Raw genomic sequence first — 20,372 nt, 5'->3', positions numbered from 1 at the left:
TAGTAGATTTAATTTGACATGCTTTCACTGAACAAAGGTGATAGATTAGCAGTCATTTTAACACCAGCATTCTCAGAAATCAGTTGACAGTGCTCAGCATATATAAGTACACAAATTTATCTTTTAAATTCATACTTTCGATAGGAAGCTCTCCAATATTATATTTGCACATATACATTAGATTAGTCAGTACTGAAGCCAAATCTGGAGCTTATCTAACAAAATAACTTATGATAACGATCCAAAAACTAGTACACCCAAGTGTATATGTTATAGAAAGATGTTAAATGCAAATTTTAAAATGAGGAAAAATCAAGAGAGGCAAAAAAATGTTGTTAATTTTGTAGGTTGTAAACATTTTTACAATATTTTGCTTGAATTTAATTGTATTGTCTTTCAATTTCTAAATATGTTTGCTGACTTAAATATTATTTTAATAAATATATCTGTTTAATAAATCTGTTTTGTTTAAATGCACCAAAATACATTGCCTATATTCACTGAGAAACGGATAAAAATATTAATTTTCAAAATGGGGTGTATATGCTGAGCACTGTATGTCACTTACAAATCTATTATGCCGTTACAGTGCACCCAAAAAAGCCCACTTGATTCAACTCAACTGTGTAAAGTTTGCACTTGTGTGTTTCGTCTGAGTGCTCCAGTTTCGCCCCCAGTCCAAAAGCATGTGGTACTGGTGAATTGGAGAAAGTAAACTGGCTGTATGAGTGTGTATAAAATCAGAATAATTAGCCCCCCTTTGAAATTTGTTTTCTTTTTTAAATATTTCCCAAATTATGTTTAACAGAGCAAGGAAATTTTCACAGTATGTCTGATCATTTTTTTTCTTCTGGAGAAAGTCTTATTTGTTTTATTTCGGCTAGAATAAAAGCTGTTTTTAATTTTTTTAAAACCCATTTTAAGGTCAAAATTATTAGCCCCTTTAAGCTATATTTTTTTATTGTCTACAGAACAAACCATCGTTATGCAATAACTTGCCTAATTACCCTATCCTGCCTAGTTAACCTAATTAACCTAGTTAAGCCTTTAAATGTCACTTTAAGCTGTATAGAAGTGTCTTGATAAATATCTAGTAAAATATTATTTACTGTCATCAATAAACGGGGGCTAATAATTCAGGGGGGCTAATAATTCTGACTTCAACTGTTAATGAGAGTGAATGGGAGTTGGGTCAGTCTAGGGTTGTGCAAGCAAGGGCATCTGTCAGTAAAACATGTGACATTCCGCTGTAGGGAGCAAGAGAATAAACTGAAAGTGATTTTATACACTACCGGTCAAAAATTTGGGGTCAGTTGGATTTTTAAAATGTTTTAAAATAAGCTTCTCCTCACCAAGGCTGCAATTATTTAATCAAAAATACAGTACAGATTGTGAAATGTTATTGCACTATAAAAGAACTGTTCAAAAGTAGTTTATCATTTAATTTAATTATTTATTCCAGTGATTTTAAAGATAAATTTTCAGCTTCATTCATAAGTCTTCAGAGTCACATGATCCTTCAGAAATCACTCTAACAATACTACTACTAATTATTATTATTATTAATAGTAATAGTAATAAAGCAATAATGACTGAATATTTTAATATGAAAGTACACACATTAAGAAAGCAGTTATTTAAAATTTTTATAAATATTTAACAATTTAACTTCTTTCTTTTTTACATTTAATAAATGCCGCCTTGAAGAACAGAATAATTTTCTTAAAAGAAAACATGAAAAAAAACTGACCCCAAACTTTTGACTGGTAGTGGGTGTGAATTCAGTTTTAAGAGGGCTCATTTTTTTCTTATGTAGGGCCTACTGTACCATACATATATCTTTTTAAATATCACCATTCTGTACAATACAATTCACCACAATACTCAAATTTTACTACACACCAGTTTTTCAAATAAGGTCCAAATCCTTATGGAACAGTTCTAAATAGAAAGTAATAGGTTAAATAAAGTTGCTTGTCAGACACGGTGCTGTTTGCATGCATAATTCATTTTTTTGTCTTAAAATTTTTGTCAGACTTTTCAGAATAATATGATGTTTCTGAAATGTTTCTGTCCATCCAGCTGAACAAACAAACAAACAAACAAACAAACAAACAAACAAACAAACAAACAAACAAACAAACAAACAAACAAACAAACAAACAAACAGCAAAAATCGATAAGGGACCAGCAAAAACAAGCTAAGAACCAAAACCAGCATCAAAACATGCTTTACCAGATAATGCTGGCACTTTCCGCATGGCAGTAGCAGAAAACTCACATCAAGAGCGCCTCCATGTGGCGAAAATGTTTTTATTAGTAATTAAAAATTACAGTATTATTTCATTGAGCCAATTCAAGTAATTAACATCATTACCTCGCTTTGCTTTTTGATCGCAATAAAAAAAATTCTCCCTTTCACGTATTTTTTATTGATTTTTCTTTTTCTTTAACTGAGCATAATTATTTTAAGATTTTAAAGAGTTTTGGTTTGTGTGAGGAAATTTACAACGACACGCATAAGCACAGATATAATCTACACAGGAAGAGGTAAAGTGGCCACATTATTTCTGCATCTTTTGCGCGTTAGCTCGTGCTGCGTCTCAAATCCTATTGAGTCGCCTATCTAGACATCGTGTTTAAAGATTAGCAACATGTCATATATCAACATGCCATATACGCGCAGCTTTTTCGAATACCATAGTATACCATAGTACCTTCTCAAAAATCCTGCACGTGTCTGTAACTAAGACAAGAGCTAAGTAATGCTGACTATGTAGGAAGCCTAGTAGATTTTAAACAACCACCGACAGGCAGAGTACTTTGAGAATGACGCCTTCAGCGATGCTTTGAATTTTACACACTCAACACGACAACTGGCATTAGAGGTAAGAGACTTCATTAAAATGATTTCATACGATTTGAATAGATTGTATTTTGTTGAATATGAATTTTATTTACATGAATCGATTTTGTTAAAGCTTGACTGTTAGCGTTTAACAGTTTCTGAAATAAAAGTGTCATTTTGAGAAAAGAGAGTTCTGTTGAAGTGAATTGAGGAAAATGGCGTTTTATGGCAGAAACTAATGACCAACTTCTTGCTTTATTTAAAGGAAAACGAATGAACTAAATGTAGGATATTATTACCTGTATTATTTTGAAATGTGAAATTTTAAAGGTGTTTATGTTTTTAACCCTATATAATATAAGCATAATGTGTTACGTTACATACTAGCTACTTTAACCTAACATGTTCGTTAACCTAGCACATGCTACTTGGAGGTTCTGGTAATTAGTGTACAACAATGAATGTCAAGATTTACTACATGATGAAGTTACTCTCAAGCTATTTCTCATTTATCAATATATAAGCCCTCCTGTTAACGGGGGTTTCTGAAATGTACTGGAAAAAAATCTATTATATAACACATTGGCTTATTATTGTAGTTAACTTAGTTTATATATAATGTTTGGCTTTATCATAATAAGATTTAATTTTGATTTAATTCTTTTGCTCGTAATAATAGGAGAACCAAATTTAGTGCTGTATAGAACCTTTGAAGATCCTGTTATGGTTCTCAAGTGGTTGAAGTGATAGTTTGATTAAATAGGTGTTATGTAGCTCTTAAAGTGTTTCCCCTATTATTAATTCCCCTCAGTAAGAATTCATTTTCAATGCTATGTAACAGTTAAAGCATACACTTTAGCACCACTTACTTATCACATTATTTCTTTTTGTCTGAAGATTAAGTATTATTTTGCTGGAAAAATGAATATTGAGCTCATTGTTTTATGGAGTGGGTGAGATCTGTTTTAATGAAGTATTTATGCCTAAGGATTACTGTTCCTATCAGATTTTTGTGTGATTTTCATGTTGTGTTGTGAATTCAATTTAGGTTGAAATCATTGGATACACCTTACCATTTTTTTTTCCCTTCAGCACATACTTATCATATTTGTAATGTAAGAAAATAAGTTATTTTGAATATCTTGAAGCATTTTGATGTAGTTGTGAAATTAATTATTATCATTTTTGGGCTGTGGAGGGAAATAATTCAAATTAGATTACACTAAAATAACTTATTTTATTGTAGTGTAATTGCTTTTTTGTTGGTTTAGCCACACAGCTGTCTATAACAATCGTTGCACAAAAATAACCCATGGCCTTTTAAAAATATATACTGCATCCTTCTGAAACCCCATCAAGTGCAGTTTAATAAGGAAACACTTTCTGTCTGCCTCTCTGAAGGTTTCGGTCAACCCAACACCTAAAAATGATGTTTCCTTCACATGCTGCTTTAAAAAGCTGACGGTTGCACCTCTAATAAGGCAAATTTAATAGTGGTTTGTGAGAAAGTGAGAATGTGTCTTTACCCATGGATGAATCGTCTCTCACCCAGTTTATGTCTCTGTGCTGGTTTTTGCTGATTGACATTTGCGAAGAGGAAGAGTGAAATACTGTGGTTTAGTTTTTTGCCTGTCTGACACATGGTGTTGCAAACTTCCACCTTGCAATGCTTGACTCATTATCAGATGTCTAGTGTGAAGTATGTTCTCATGAATGAGGGATTTACAGGATGGTGGAAGCAGCACAGTGGTGTTTTCAATTTATTTATTTTTTGCCCCATTTCTCTTTTTTACATGTGCCTGTCATATGGTGTAGAACGTCAGATAGTGTTGAAATACTGTTTTTAAGGCACAACGAGATTTGTTTTCTGGTCCAAAAGAACATTCAGGATATTTTTAATAATGAAAATGGTTAAAAATATTAATTTAAATATGTGTAATTATAAAAATCTTAAATGCTTAAAGAGATAGTTCACCCAAAACGGAAAATTCAGTCATAATTTAATTACTCTTCACTTTTCAAAAGCCTTTGAAAACAGTAGAAGATATTTTGAAACCTTTTGGAAACCATCAGCCATTGACTTGTGTAGTATTTGTTTATTGTATTATTGATGTCAATCATTACGGGTTTCCAACATTATAAAACATATCTTTTGATAGCCTAAGAAAAGGTATGGGACCATTTGAGAGCAAGTAAATAGTGAGTAAATCATTTTTGGGGGTGAACTATCCTTTTAATATGAAAGCTTAATCTTTTTAATTTTGCTTTTAATAAATGAATTGTATCTTATGGAGTTAACTTAGGTTCGGCAGCAGAAACATGCGTCACTTTATCTCCTTAACCAATCACCTACTCCCTAAAACTTATTTAAGGCAAACCAGCCCTCTATCACTGTTCCCTGAACCCAACATTAACAATCCTAAACCCTCTCTTCACTCCTAGGCTGAATGGGGTGGGTGGTGGTGGTGGGGGGGGGGGGGGGGGGGGGGGGGGGTGAGTCTCTGGGCATTATAGTAGGATGCCCGATCAACCTACCTACCTGTTTACTGTTTATCCTCTTACTTTCCTTTCCCTTCATTCCACTGTTTTCTCACCATCCCTTTCATCCCTACATCCCTACAATAAAGCCTGGCTCAAAGTGTGGCGAGGTCCTTGCTGGTGAAATTTATCTTAATAGGACTGCATATTAGAAAAATCTGATATTGCGATGTGATTACAGTTTTACAAGATAGTTTGAATAGCTCTATTTGACATTTTTCTGGGGAGTCTAACAGTATTTTCTAACAATAATCTGATAGAGAAGTTGGATAATAATGATCCAAAAAATGCTTTTCTTACTTTTTGTCTCATTTCGAGTCCAAATATCAAAAAATTCTTAAAGAAATTAAAAATATTGTTTAGTTTTCACCATCAAATGGAGATGGACAGTTTTTTCATAAAACAATTATCTGTCAATGGGTTAATTTAAATAATCTTGTTTTTGCTTTAAAATGTAAATTCTGTATAAATACAGTGATTAAATACAGTTCTGTAACTCCTGGTCAACTATAATTCAGTCTATCACCCTTCACTTTCCAAAAGCCTTTGAATACAGTAGAAGATATTTTGAAGCCTTTGAGCAGCCATTGACTTTAGTTTTGGTTTATTGTATTATTGATGTCAATCGTTACGGGTTTCTAACATTTTAAAACATGTCTTCTTTTGATTACCCAAATAAAAAGTTTGGGACCATTTGAGGGCAAGTAAATAGTAAATAATTTTTGGGGGTGAACTATACTTTTAATGTGAAAGCTTAAAATTTTTTATTCTGCTTTTAGTAAATGAATGGAATCTTATGGAGTTAACTTAACAAAGGTTTTTGTCTCCTTTACCAATCATCTACTCCCTAAAACTTATTTAAGGCAGACCAGCCCTCTAGCACTGTTCTTTCGAACTCACCCTCCGTCCCTCTATTTCCTTGATTGCCATTAACAATCCTATGACCCTCTCTTCACTCCTAGGCTGAATTGGGGGGCCCAATCATTCTACCAAAATATTACAGAGACGGTACCCCCACTGTGATTCTCTGGGCATCATCGTAGAACACCCGATCAACCTACCTACCCGTTTAATGTATCCTCTTACTTTCCTTCCCCTTCATCCCTTTCATCCCTACTAGGATTGCATGATATTGGAAAAATCAGATATTGCCATGTGATTACAGTTTCACAAGATAGTTTGAATAGCTCTATTTGATGTTTTTCTGGGGAGTCTAACTGTATTCAGGCAGAGAAGTTGTATCCAGAAAATGCTTTTCTTACTTTGTTTTGTCTTGTTTCTAGTCCAAATATTAAAGAATTTTTAGAGCAAGTAAAAATAGTAGATATTTAGAAGTAAAATGTAGATATTTTGACTAGAAATAAGAAAGAAAAACTTTTTTTTTCATAAATCATGTAAATTCTGTATAAATACAGTGATTAAATACATTTCTGTAGCTCCTGGTCAACTATAATTTAGTCTATAAATCTATTTTAAATCACAGAATTGGTCCAGTATTGCATATCTTTGCGATGTAACTTTTGCAGCTGCGCACATTGCGATATTAATGCTGAAACGATATATTGTGCATTCCTATATTCTAATATATTTCATAAACTAGAAATAAACGCATATTAAACCTAACCCTACAGGTATAATGAAAATCTCTCTTTCCCCGCAGATGAAGGCTGTGTTGATAACTTTGACTGTTCTCTTTTACTGTTTGGGACAGAAGTATACACTAGGTAGTGCACTTACTTTTTTATTAAAATGTATGCATTTAAAAAATTGGATAGCAGGTTTTTGATGCTTTTAATACAAAAGGTTTATGTGCATTTTAGGGGAAGAACCCGTTTGCCAAAATCAGCCTTCATGTTCTGAATGTATCAGGAGTCCTGGATGTGCTTGGTGCACACAAATGGTAGGTCACATCATGTAAATGTAAATTATGCTGATCCTATTTATAACAATACATCTGAAAGGAATTTAAACCTTTAAATACTGTCTTCAACTCTCTATATAGGTTTGTTTTAAGATGTCCGTATAGAACTTATCATTGCATATTATACGAATCTCTTGGTTTGCTTCAACCTAAGTTCCATAGACAATATTACTGGTATTTGTTTCTTTTTAAATGTGTTTATTTTAGTTTCCCTTCTTTTTTAAAGCAGTTTTTTTCTTCATATTCTCTTCGACATATGCAACAGAATTACTTTTTTGTTCCAAGAATTACAACAGAAAGTAGCCATAGGTCCTTTCAATACATAGCTCATTTTGACTGGAATAATCTTCCTTCTTCTTTAATATAATATAAAGAAATTAAGCCTTTTCAGGTCTCATTTATCTTCTCATTTGGAAACAACTTGTAAATGTTATTAATAATGGTTCCTATTTAAATGCTTATTATTTATTTATACATCATACTGTTTTTACTTTTGATTGTAGGTTTTTGTTTGCTTAGGCTTTAGACTGTGGGAAGTGTTTCAGGTGAAGTGCGTTGTTTGTTTGTTTTGTTTAGCTGCATGTTCGTTATGATGTGTTGTACTCTGTTTGATTCATGTACTTTGTAGGGACCCCCTTGAAAATGAGATTGTTCATCTCAAGGGGCTATCTCATTTAATAAATTTAAAATTCAGTTCAAAATTGTACTGAAATATATAATAGTTTAACCTAATTATCAGAATTGAGAGGATGTATTTGTTCAAGTATTATATATTTGTCAGTGTCTGTTAAAGAGAAGCACGCAGCATCTAATATACACTATGACAACGTTTTTAGCATTGCGCTTTGCAATTTTGTGCATGTTTGGGGGCACTTTTCCTGCTGTGGTACCTGTGGTTATGCTTGCTTTTTTTATGCAAACTAACCAAATATGCCAAAATACATTTTGCGTCACACGTTGACCTTAATAGTCTTTTTGCTAAGCCGTGTAACAGCGTTAAAGCATTATTTTCAAGTGGGGTTTTGAATCTGCCACCTATTTTCTTTGTTGAAACTCATGTTGTTTATTTCTTGTATAATTTTCAGGCTCAGTTTGACCCATTTTAATTTTGAGTTGTTGGAATTACTAATTAACCGACTACGTTTTATGAGATTTTGTATTTTTGCTCAATTAAATTTGTATTATGGGGATATTTGCAGGTCAGTTTTATGGTTAAAATGCACAGATAAAAAAGTATTTTGTTATCTCTTGCTCATAGCCTCTAATTGAGTTATCATTAACATGTATGCATTTTGGTTGGTGTTTCTATACAAATTGATAACACGTGCATCAGTGGTGTACATTTTTATCAATTGATGTCAATGTTAATTTAGCTCCAAATCAGATATTGTTTGTAACAAATTATAATTTAGATAAAATCTGAGAGCTGCCTCATACTTCATAGACAGCAAGTGTCTCGAAGAGTATCTAAAGCTTTTGTCAGAAACTTCCATGATGTGACTTCAGTGGCAATCATACGAAGTGTAATCATACAAAGCATCAAGAATGGTTTTGTGTTCCAAAAAACCTGTAAAAACAACTTTGTTTGCCTATATCTTCTCTGCCGCATCAGGTTGTCAGTGTGTACATTTACCATATGTAGTGCGACACATTGAAGTTAACAGTGCAACAGGCAAGCATTGCAAAGCGATAGCAAACGAAGACATTGGTGAACAGTAGTTTTTTTAATTTTAGAACCCAAACGGTTCTTGGAGCTTTGCATGTGCAGCTGGACCAATGAACTCACATGAAATGTTTTGATAGTATTTTAGATACTTTTTCTAGACTTTGAACATCTAAAATGTTTACAAAATACCTTAATTTGTGTTTCAAAGACAAATGAGTGTCTCACGAGATTGGAAAGACAGTGGAGTGCTTTATCACAGAATTTGAATTGTTGGGTGAACTAACCCTTTAAAGGCTAATTAGTATGAAAGTATAATGTCATAAACCTGCCAGTGTGATTGGAAAGTTTTGCAAGTGATCTAAACACTCATTATGTCTTTTTCATATATCCAATGTAACACATAAACTGGTACAAATTAGGTCACGAATAAAAAGGCTATAGAAGAAGCCAATAATGAAAATGTCAATACAACACATATACAAAACATGCTTATTATAGGGCATAAAATAATGCCATATTCTTGAATACCAGCCAAAGAGTCAGTTCCTCAGCCTTTTAGTGCTCTATTGAAGCCTTTTAGTGCTCTATTCAAGACTTTTAGCGCTCTATTCAAGCCTTTTAGTGCTCTATTCAAGACTTTTTTCGCTCTATTCAAGTCTTTTAGTGCTCTATTCACTGCGTTATTTTAGTTATACAGAGAAGAGAGTCTGGTATTACTAAATCAAGCTGTTACTAAATCTGGCACTAATAATGCAGTTTTCTATAACTAAAAAGGCTCCTATTTTACCCCTTTACAAGATGCAAAATAAGTCTTTGTTGTCTCCAGAATGCATCTGTAAAGTTTCAGCTCATACAAGTTCAGAGTACTCACACACTAACACATTTAACTCTGCACTGTTTTTGCACATCTACTAACAACAAATGTAACAGGATACAAGATAATATACACTGCTCCATGGATATCCGTTATGTTACTGTAACTGAGGTTGAAGTGTCATCTTTCATAGTAGTACTGACACTATGCAGCTGTGGTGATTCCAGTGGTTATGAATTACATATCAATTTTACTGTCTTTTCTTTACTGCTTTAAAAACATGTTAAACTTGTAAAACTACACTCCTACACCATGTTGCAGTGGGACATTGAAAAAAAGAGAATTGTTGCATTTATATCACTCCAAAATGACTGTAAACACACTATACCTGCACACAGCTCTGTCCAAACAGCTTATAAAAGTTGATTTTGCATAATAAGTGCCCTTTAATATTGAAATGTCTTCTTTTTAACAACTGTTCTTCATAACTGATTGTACTTAATAATGCAAGTATCCTTGTGATGCAGAACTTCCTGAAATCGGGTGAGTCTAATGAACGACGCTGTGATTCTCCCAAGTCTCTGAAGGAGAGGAAATGTGAAGATGATCATGTGATCAATCCTGGAAAACATCCATTGAACTATGTGAAGAACAATGACCTCAGCAGTGATTCTGATAACGTGGTCCAACTCAAACCGCAGAATGTCAACATTAAACTCCGAGTTGGTGAGCTTAAGACTTCAGCTCAGACAAACATTAGAGGAAAAACTTGAAACTGTATTTACACTTAATAGATATAATATTATACAGTAAACAGATACTGAAGATACACTAAATATACTGATTGGCTATACAAAACAATTGACACAAACTAGATACGAAACCATATTTCATTCAGACACTCCTCATTATTGTTAGTTAATAGTTTATTTGGAATAAACTTTCTTTTTTTCTGCACCAGACTCTTTATTGTGAACCACAGGTCACTAAACTTGGTACTGGAGGGCCAATGACCTGACATTTTATCTTACCCATCAGTTGGGGTTAGGGATTACGTAGGTTAGGGCGATATTACAGCTTCATATCACACTACTCCACATTAGAATTTACAGTGGTTGCAAAATCTGATGGGTAGCATATTGCCTCATCAAAACGTGCTACCTACTTTTTGAATGGGAGGTAGGACAATCTGACAATGGCTCGCTGCCATGTTGTTTGTGTGTTTGTATGGCAAAAGCGTGGGGAACTACGTGAACCCAGAGCAGAGCGTCATGTGTTAGAGTGAAAATCAAACACGTAATCATTTTCATTCAAACAAATCAGTGTAAACTACTCACTCGTGTTAATCGATAAAATAGGTTTATTGCCTAGTTGAATCTAAAATCTGCAGGACACAGACCCTCTGGAACCAAGTGTGGTGACCCCTGTTATAAAACATTGCTTAATTCAGAGTGCGCTTCATGCAGGTGAGTGGGCTTGACAAACCACCTGTAGAAGACGCACTTTCCTCTCTGCGTATGTGTGTATATGTGTGTATGTTTGTGTATGTATGTATAAACAAATCTGCTAGACTACTATATTTTGCTAGCATCTATATATTGCTGCTCTTTGGTGATTTGGAGTGCTTCTTTTATCTTGGTTTAGCAATTTATGCCTATTTCATCTAAATTAATAAATGTAAATATTCTCAATTGCTTTCTTTCAAATTTGCAGGAGTTCCATTTGAGTTCACAGTTGAGTTTAAAAGGGCTCAGGGTTACCCCATAGATCTGTACTACCTGATGGATCTCAGCTACTCCATGCAAGATGATTTGGAGCAAATTAAAACCCTAGGGCAGAAAATCCTCAAGAAGCTGAAGGACATCACAGAGACCGTCCGGATCGGTGAGACTTGCTAACTGAAATACTTCATCATTTTACTCAAACACATCAACGTAATTTTAAAAGTTTGTTGAAGATACAACAGAAGTTTGAAAAGGTTTGGTTAATTTTATTGACCTTATTCTTGATGTACGAGCAGGTGCAGCCATTGGAATCTTTTTGGCTCAAGACTTCCGGTCTCATTCACTTCCATTGATTTATAAACGTTCAAAACAGTTCATTCTGCTGCTTGATGTTGCAAACTGATATTTTCTTATTATATTATTCTACATTTTGTGTATAGTTATGAACACAATTGTTTGTAGAGCAAGCGGTTTGACTGTTTTCCGCCGTTTATTATTCCTAGTCATTTCTCCAATAGCCGACTGAATCAGAAGTTCTAAAACAATCGCGAAAATGGGCGCACTTCCGCATTGAAGAATAAGGTCTAAGGGGAATATGGAAAATATGTATTTTTAAATAAAATATCTTATATATATATATATATATATATATATATATATATATATATATATATATATATATAATGCATTTTTGTGATAAATATATTAATTTCTAGTTATGCTGGATGAATAATGCTGCTAAGAAATATTTAATCAGTTAACAAACTGCCTTTAGTTTTGTGTTCTTAATGTTTTATTTTACAGAACACTACTTTATTTTATAAATAATTCAAGTATGCTTTACATTGATCAAAACATGTATCAAATGTATGACGAATTACACAAAACAATATTAAGAATCACCAAAAATAGTTTTTTTGAAAGCGAATCAGCATATTAGAATGAAAAAAGGGTCATTTGACCCTACAGACTAGTAATAAAATTTCTAGAGACTAATGCAGATTCAAGAGTTCACACTTAGCTCACGATTTATACATAGCTTGTTTGGCGTGCTGTTCCAGGAGAGAGCCCTGAGCTCAAGGGATCCTCGAGCCCAGGGCTCCCTCCTTTTACAGGGCGAGGGGAGACTGAGCTCAGGTCGATCTGAAACTCCCCTGCTGCTGAGGCCAAGGTGAACTTCCTGAGAGTAAGACATAAGAAAACAGATTTAGGCTTATTTTATCTATAGTATAGAGCACATTTGGATGGTGGGAGGAAACCGGGGAACCCGGGGGAAACCCACGCGGACACGGGGAGAACATGCAAACTGCACAGAAACACCAGATGGCCCAGTGAAGACCCAACGCCATTGGTATTCTTACTGTGAGGCAACAGTGCTAGTCACTGGGCCACCGTGCCGCCCATTCCGGATAAAGGTGGAAGAAGGGGAGGAGGGGGGTTTCTTCCAGACGAAGATAGTTGTAGAGAGGAAATGAGGATATATATATAGTGACTTGGGATCCTTTGATTGGAGGATCATGATTAGCTAATGTGGACCAGCTGGGTCAATCATGAGCACATGCTCCTCTCGAAATTAGTTATGGTGGCTTGAAAAGCCAGCATACTGTTATCTATCTTAAACTTATTATTATTCTTCTTCTTCTTCTTCTTCTTATTCTTCTGAGACTAATTTCTAAGTGTATCTCCTCCTAGGCCTTTCAAGCTACATACTTCAAACTTTCGTCAAACCTTCAAACTGGTCTGACTCGGGTTGCTATATCTTTTCTAACTGATCCGACCTTGGGTTTTCCGAAAAACGACCCAGAAAAATCCCAAAAGTCCCATTGACTTAACATTGGGTCAAACTTTGTGAGCTCATAACTCTGCATCAGACTGGCCTACAGACTTCTAACTGGACTCATTTAACTCAGTCTAGCCAGCAGCCAATAACTGATGACTTTTTAACTTACTAGCCACTCCCTAGCAACCACTTACAGCACCCTAGCAACTGTCCCATAGACTTCCATTGTAAAAGACTCCCATTTACTTAACATTGGATCAACCTTTGTGAGCTCATAACTCTACATCAGACTGTCCTACAGACTAGAGTCTAGCCTTATTCAACTCAGTCTAGCCAGCAGCCAATCACTGATTACCTTTAAACTTACTAGCCACTCCCTAGCAACCAATTTCAGCACCCTAGCAACTGTCCCAGAGACTGTGACTAGCTATTCTAACACACGCTAACAGTTTTAACATCCTACTGACATGCTAATCTTGCTAGAAAGGTGCTAGCAACACGATAGTGACATGCTAGTCATGCTAGTAACATGCTAATTCATGCTAGAATCATGCTAATAACATGCTAATTCATGCTAGAAACAAGCTGATTCATGCTAGAATCATGCTAGTAACATACTAATATCATGCTAGTTACATGCTAATTCATGCTAATATCATGCTAGTTACATGCTAATTCATGCTAGAATCATGCTAGTTACATGCTAATTCATGCTAGAATAATGTTAACTACATGCTAGAATCATGCTAGTAACATGCTAATTCATGCTAGTAACACGCTGGTAACATGCTAATTGATACTAGAATCATGCTAACAACATGCTAATTCATGCTAGAAACATGCTAGTAACATGCTAATTCATGCTAGAAATACGCCAATAACATGCTAATTCATGCTAGAATCATGCTAACAACATGCTAATTCATTCTAGAATCATGCTAGTAACAGGCTAATTCATGCTAGAAACATGCTAGTAACATGCTAATTCATGCTAGAAATATGCTAATAACATGCTAATTCATGCTAGAATCATGCTAACAACATGCTAATTCATGCTAGAATCATGCTAGTAACATGCTAATTCATGCTAGTAACATGCTAATTCATGCTGGAAACATGCTAATTCATGCTAGGATCATGCTAGAAACATGCTAATTCATGCTAGAAACATGCAAGTAACATGCTAATTCGTGCAAGGATCATGCTAGTAACATGCTAATTCATGCTAGAATCATGCTAGTAACATGCTAATTCATGCTAGGATCATGCTAGCAAAATGCTAATTCATGCTAGAATCTTGCTAACAACATGCTAATTCATGCTAGAAACATGCTAATAACATGCTAATTCATGCTAGAAACATGCTAATTCATGCTAGAAACATGCTAGTAAAATACTAAATCATGCTAATTCATGCTAGTAACATGCTAACCCATGCTAGAATCATGCTAGTAACATGCTAATTCATGCTAGAAACATGCTAGTAACATGCTAATTCATGCTAGAATCATGCTAGTAACATGCTAATTCATGCTAGAATCATGCTAATAACATGCTAATTCAAGCTAGAAACATGCTAATTCATGCTAGAATCATGCTAATAACATGCTAATTCATGCTAGAAACATGCTAGTAACATGCTAATTAATGCTAGAAACATGCTAGTAACATGCTAATTCATGCTAGAATCATGCTAGTAACATGCTAATTCATGGTAGAAACATGCTAGTAACATGCTAATTCATGCTAGAATCATGCTAGTAACATGCTAATTCATGCTAGAATCATGCTAATAACATGCTAATTCATGCTAGAAACATGCTAGTAACATGCTAATTCATGCTAGAATCATGCTAGTTACATGCTAATCCATGCTAGAATCATGCTAGTTACATGCTAATCCATGCTACAATCATGCTAGTAACATGCTAATTCATGCTAGAATCATGCTAGTAACATGCTAATTCATGCTAGAATCATGCTAATAACATGCTAATTCATGCTAGAATCATGCTAGTAACATGCTAATTCATGCTAGAATCATGCTAGTAACATGCTAATTCATGCTAGAAACATGCTAATTCATGCTAGAATCATGCTAGTAACATGCTAACTCATGCTAGAATCATGCTAATAACATGCTAATTCATGCTAGAAACATGCTAATTCATGCTAGAATCATGCTAATAACATGTTAACTCATGCTAGAAACATGCTAGTAACATGCCAATTCGTGCTAGAAACATGCTAGTAACATGCTAATTAATGCTAGAATCATGCTAGTAACATGCTAATTCATGCTAGAATCATGCTAGTAACATGCTAATTCATGCTAGAATCATGCTAATAACATGCTAATTCATGCTAGAAACATGCTAATTCATGCCAGAATCATGCTAATAACATGCTAGTAACATGCTAATTCATGCTAGAAACATGCTAGTAACATGCTAATTCATGCTAGAATCATGCTAGTAACATGCTAATTCATGCTAGAAACATGCTAGTAACATGCTAACTCATGCTAGAAACATGCTAGTAACATGCTAATTCATGCTAAAATCATGCTAATTCATGCTAGAAACATGCTAGTAACATGCTAATTCATGCTAGAATCATGCCAGTTACATGCTAATTTATGTTAGAATCATTCTAGTTACTTGCTAATTCATGCTAGTAACATGCTAATTCAGACTCGGCTTTTCAAGCCACCATAAAGTTTGTCCTCAAACTTTAATATCTAGTTTAGAATTAAACTTCATGTAATGAAAATTCTGCTTTGTTGTGACAGGAATAAATTATTATTTTATAGAACAAATAAATTCATATAGATTAAAAAAATAAATAAAAAAAATCAAATCCATTTTAAAATCTAGCAATAATTCACTATACCACGGATTTGTATTAAATCCATTAAATCCAGTATAAGATTTAATTTCATCGGAAAACAGTAATGACCTCAAAGTTGGAAGTTATCTTAATGCTTTATTAAAAAACAGACCCATTTGAACTGCAGATTTTAAGGGGGCTGTTAGTAAAAAATGTGAAGATTTGGGGAAAAAAATCTGTCTAAATGGCTTGCTTTTTAAACTATTTGTTATTTTATTGCAAACTGTTTACACATTGACACTAAAAAGTGATGAATACATTAAAATGCTCACAAAAAGAGCTCCTTTAAAGAACATGCAGTAATTCGATCAGAGCTATATTTCAGTTATTCTTGCTAACACCTTTCTCCACTATCAGGTTTCGGGTCTTTTGTTGATAAGGAGATGTTGCCGTATGTCAGTCAGCTGCCGCCGAGACGTAAGAACCCCTGTCCCAATCGCATAAATACCTGCCAGAAAGCGTTCACGTTCCAGAATGTCCTGCCACTGACTAGTGATGGCAAAGAGTTTGAACGGGAAGTGAGCAAACAGAACATCTCTGGCAACCTGGACTCTCCTGAGGCTGGTCTGGATGCCATAATGCAGGCTGCCGTCTGTAAGGTAAGAGCCAGTATGACATGAAAAAAGTGCATTTCAGCAACATATCATAGAGTCAAAATATATAACAAGGCTTATTTTTCCCAATTTAATGACAGGATAAGATCAAATGGGGTAATGTGACACGGATTTTGGTATACACATCTGATGACACCTTTCACATGGCAGGAGATGGACGACTAGGTGGTGCTTTTCTGCCACATAATGGACAGTGTCATTTTAATGATATGGGTTCTTATATTGGAAAAGTCTACGTGAGTAATGTGCATTTAATGATTTTTCATGCATTTTCAGTTGCATTTTCAGAAAAAAATTTCAGAAAAACAATTGCCCCTTCGCATGATCCCAGGCCAATGAAAACGCCAATGATAACTGCAGAAAGAACTTAAAATACTTCTCTATGAAGTCTTGGACATTCTAAAGTGGATTTTTATGACAAGTTGATATCAATTTTGTATTTGTATTGTCTGGCTACATCCTACAACTCTCCACCCTTATGAACATAGGCCCATTTTACAAGTCACCCAGAGTTAAACAGCTGAGTTTTACCATTTTAAATCCATTTAGCTGATTTCTGGGTGTTTTCTTTTAGCTTAGCTTAGCTATATGGATCATTGAATCGGATTGGACCATTAGCACTCAAAATGTCCAATATCCGACAGAAAATAAAAAGGTTGCTATTTTCTAGGCCAATAAGGCAAGGAACTAAGCTTTCATTCTGTAATGACTTTGCTGCTGTATCACGGTTGCAGTAGGTGCTATGATATTACGCAGTGCCTGAAAATCAGATAACTTTTCTGCACCAAAGTAAATATGTTCTGAATCATCTCTCACCATGTCTACATGGTTTCACGGCATGCTCCCTGTGCAAACAGGTGGTCACATTGGTCATATTGATATACCGAAGTTGGCCAATTTTTAGGCACTGAGCCTGCTATAGCCATGGTACAGCAGCAAAGTTTTTTGATTATTACACCAGAATGAGAGAGAGTGAAATCTATGGAAGTCAATGGTCACAGGTTTCCAGCATTTTTCAAAATATCTTCTTTTGAGCTTAACAGAAGAAAGAAAATCATAAAGCCTTGAAAAAAACTAAAGGGTGTGTAAGCGATGTCAGAATTTTCATTTTTGGGTTAACCTTCTCTTTAATAGGAAAATTATCTTTACTTTTTGACCGTTTGAGCGAGATGCTAATGGTCTAATCCGATTCACTGATCTGGAAGTACTGGAAGTTAAAGCCTGGATGAATCAAAATTTCCTCAAATTAAACAGTTCTAAAACAGAGGTTCTACTAATTGACACTCTTACCAATGTTAACCAGTGTAATGATCTCTCTGTTGGTGATCTTCAAGTGTCTCCCTCTACCCAGGTGTGCAACCTTGGGATGTTCTTTGTTGCACAGCTTAGTTTTAACTCCCACTTCAAACACTTGACTAAAATCGCCTTCTTTCACCTACGTAACATTGTGCGGATTAGACCTTTTTTATCACGGCCTGATGAGGAAAGGCTTATCCATGCCTTTATCACATCACGTCTTGACTTCTTGACTTTAACTCACTCTTCGGGGGCCTACCAGCAAGCTCTTTGAGACGTTTACAGTACATTCAAAATTCTGCTGCACGGGTTTTAACACATACTTCCTCGTGCCACCATATCACTCCTGTACTTCAGCAACTTCACTGGCTTCCTGTTAAATCACGTATTGATTTTAAGACTCTGAGTTTAACATACAAAGCAGTGCATGGGCTTGCACCTGACTACATTTGTGACCTGGTAACTCTGGCCACTCCCACCCGCAGTCTTCGTTCTTCATCTGCAATCATGCTGTATCAGCAACACTGTAAACTGAAGACTATGGGTGGTCGTGCTTTTTTGTACAGTTATGCAATGGCCTACCCACCAACATCAGGAATGCTGTTTCTCTGGAATGTTTTAAGAAACTTCTTAAGACTCACCTTTTTACCGTTGCTTTTAACTTAGATTGATTATTTTTGTCAATTTTATCAATCAATTGTATTGAATCGTTCACATTTATTGTGGTCCTTTATTTTTTACTGTTTTTATTGTTCTGCTTTGTTTGCCTTGTATCTCTGTTAGAGCTTTGGGACTGAGAAAAGCGCCTTATAAATAAAATATATTATTATTATTATTATTACTATGCTAAGCTAAAAGTTGTAAATTTTTGTAAAATAGTTGTAAAATGAGCCAAATTTGAAAAAAAACAGTTCCAGTTCTTCAGTTATTTAAGTTCAAGTCCACCAATGGTACTGTGTGGTTTTATGTGTTGGAGAACCTGTCAATTAAACTCCCAGAGAATTGAGGCTTATGAGGAATTGAAGTAGGATTATTTAGATATGAATACTAAATGGATAAATGAATAAAAACATTAATGAAAAACATTTTAATCAATTGATTATTTCTTTTATTTGACATTTTTCTGCAGGATTACCCATCAGTGGGTCATGTGTCTAGAGTTCTGCAGGATAACAATATTCAGCTCATATTTGCTGTCACTGAGGACATCTATCCAGCATATAAGGTTTGAGAGAACAATATATATCCTACCATTTAAAATCTTGGGTTTTAAGCTGTTTTTCGATAAAATTGTTCAGTAAAGGATAATGGTTAATCAGCAATGATGCGTTAAATGGATAAAGGTGACTAAAACATTCATCAAATATTTAAATGAATAAATTAAATCATTTCAATTGATATATTTAGTATACAATAATACATTTTATATTTAGCACAACTGTTCTGTTCCTTGACCTCCAAACCAGCATACTTTTCCTCAGTGGACATGAAATAAAGCTCAATGAAAAAAAAACATGTATTGTTAAACTTAGCATTGTGAGAAAGAAACCTTACTGACCACAATGTTTTAAGATTTTATAAACATTTAGATATTAAAATGTGTTTAAACATTAAAACATGACTTTTCTCTCTCATGCATATATTAAATGTATATCTTTCACAGGCATTGAGTGCATTGATTCCTCAGTCAGTGGTTGGTGTATTGAAGAAAGACTCCAGTAATGTGGTTGATCTAATCTCTGAGGCATACGGGGTGAGTGCTTAATTAATGTCCTTTCCAGCATTTTGAACCTGTGCAGTGACTTGTGCACTTCCCACTTAGACTAGCAGTAATTACAAGTGGCTTTAAGTACAAAAACGGCAGCTTTTTCCCAGTTCTGCTTAATGGTTAATCCAATACTAAATGAACTGAAACTCTGTGTTTGACCCTATTAAATGACTTATCTATCAAATCAATAAATAAAATTTAGGTGATCTTGCTACATGAGAAGAAAGAGACTGCATGTAAGAGACTGTAAATATACACAATGTTGGACATTATGGTTGAGACAGTATAGAAAACATAAATAAAAAGAAAGTAGTGATTTCTAAATTTACTTTGACTTGTATTTCATTGCAGACAATAAAACAAACATTATTTAATGTGTTCCTTGTGATTTTTATTGTTTTTTTTTTTCATGCAACACATTTAAAAAAACTGTAAAGTATTTACCACTTTGTAATGTTGCCATTCCTTTTCACACCACTTAAAAGATGTTTAGGGACTGAAGACACCAAGTGAT

The 20,372-nt window shown here is 34.5% G+C and overlaps 1 protein-coding gene across 1 annotated transcript in view; it reads left to right on the top strand.

The window, feature by feature from the left end:
* Positions 1-392: 392 nt before the first annotated feature.
* The window catches only part of itgb7 (integrin, beta 7), a 38,498-nt gene continuing 18,518 nt past the window's right edge, over positions 393-20,372 (top strand). The window contains exons 1-9 of the mRNA XM_056460222.1: positions 393-2,888; positions 7,047-7,110; positions 7,207-7,286; positions 10,315-10,513; positions 11,501-11,671; positions 16,538-16,779; positions 16,875-17,030; positions 19,220-19,315; positions 19,754-19,843. Of these exons, the coding sequence (XP_056316197.1) occupies positions 7,047-7,110; positions 7,207-7,286; positions 10,315-10,513; positions 11,501-11,671; positions 16,538-16,779; positions 16,875-17,030; positions 19,220-19,315; positions 19,754-19,843 (1,098 nt within the window). The 5' untranslated portion in view covers positions 393-2,888. The remainder of the gene's footprint in view (positions 2,889-7,046; positions 7,111-7,206; positions 7,287-10,314; positions 10,514-11,500; positions 11,672-16,537; positions 16,780-16,874; positions 17,031-19,219; positions 19,316-19,753; positions 19,844-20,372) is intronic.

The sequence above is a fragment of the Danio aesculapii genome, chromosome 6, assembly GCF_903798145.1.
Source record: "Danio aesculapii chromosome 6, fDanAes4.1, whole genome shotgun sequence".
NCBI classification, from domain to species: Eukaryota; Metazoa; Chordata; class Actinopteri; order Cypriniformes; family Danionidae; genus Danio; species Danio aesculapii.
The sequence above is the reverse complement of the archived record's forward strand: the minus strand, read 5'-3'. Positions and strand labels throughout refer to the sequence as shown.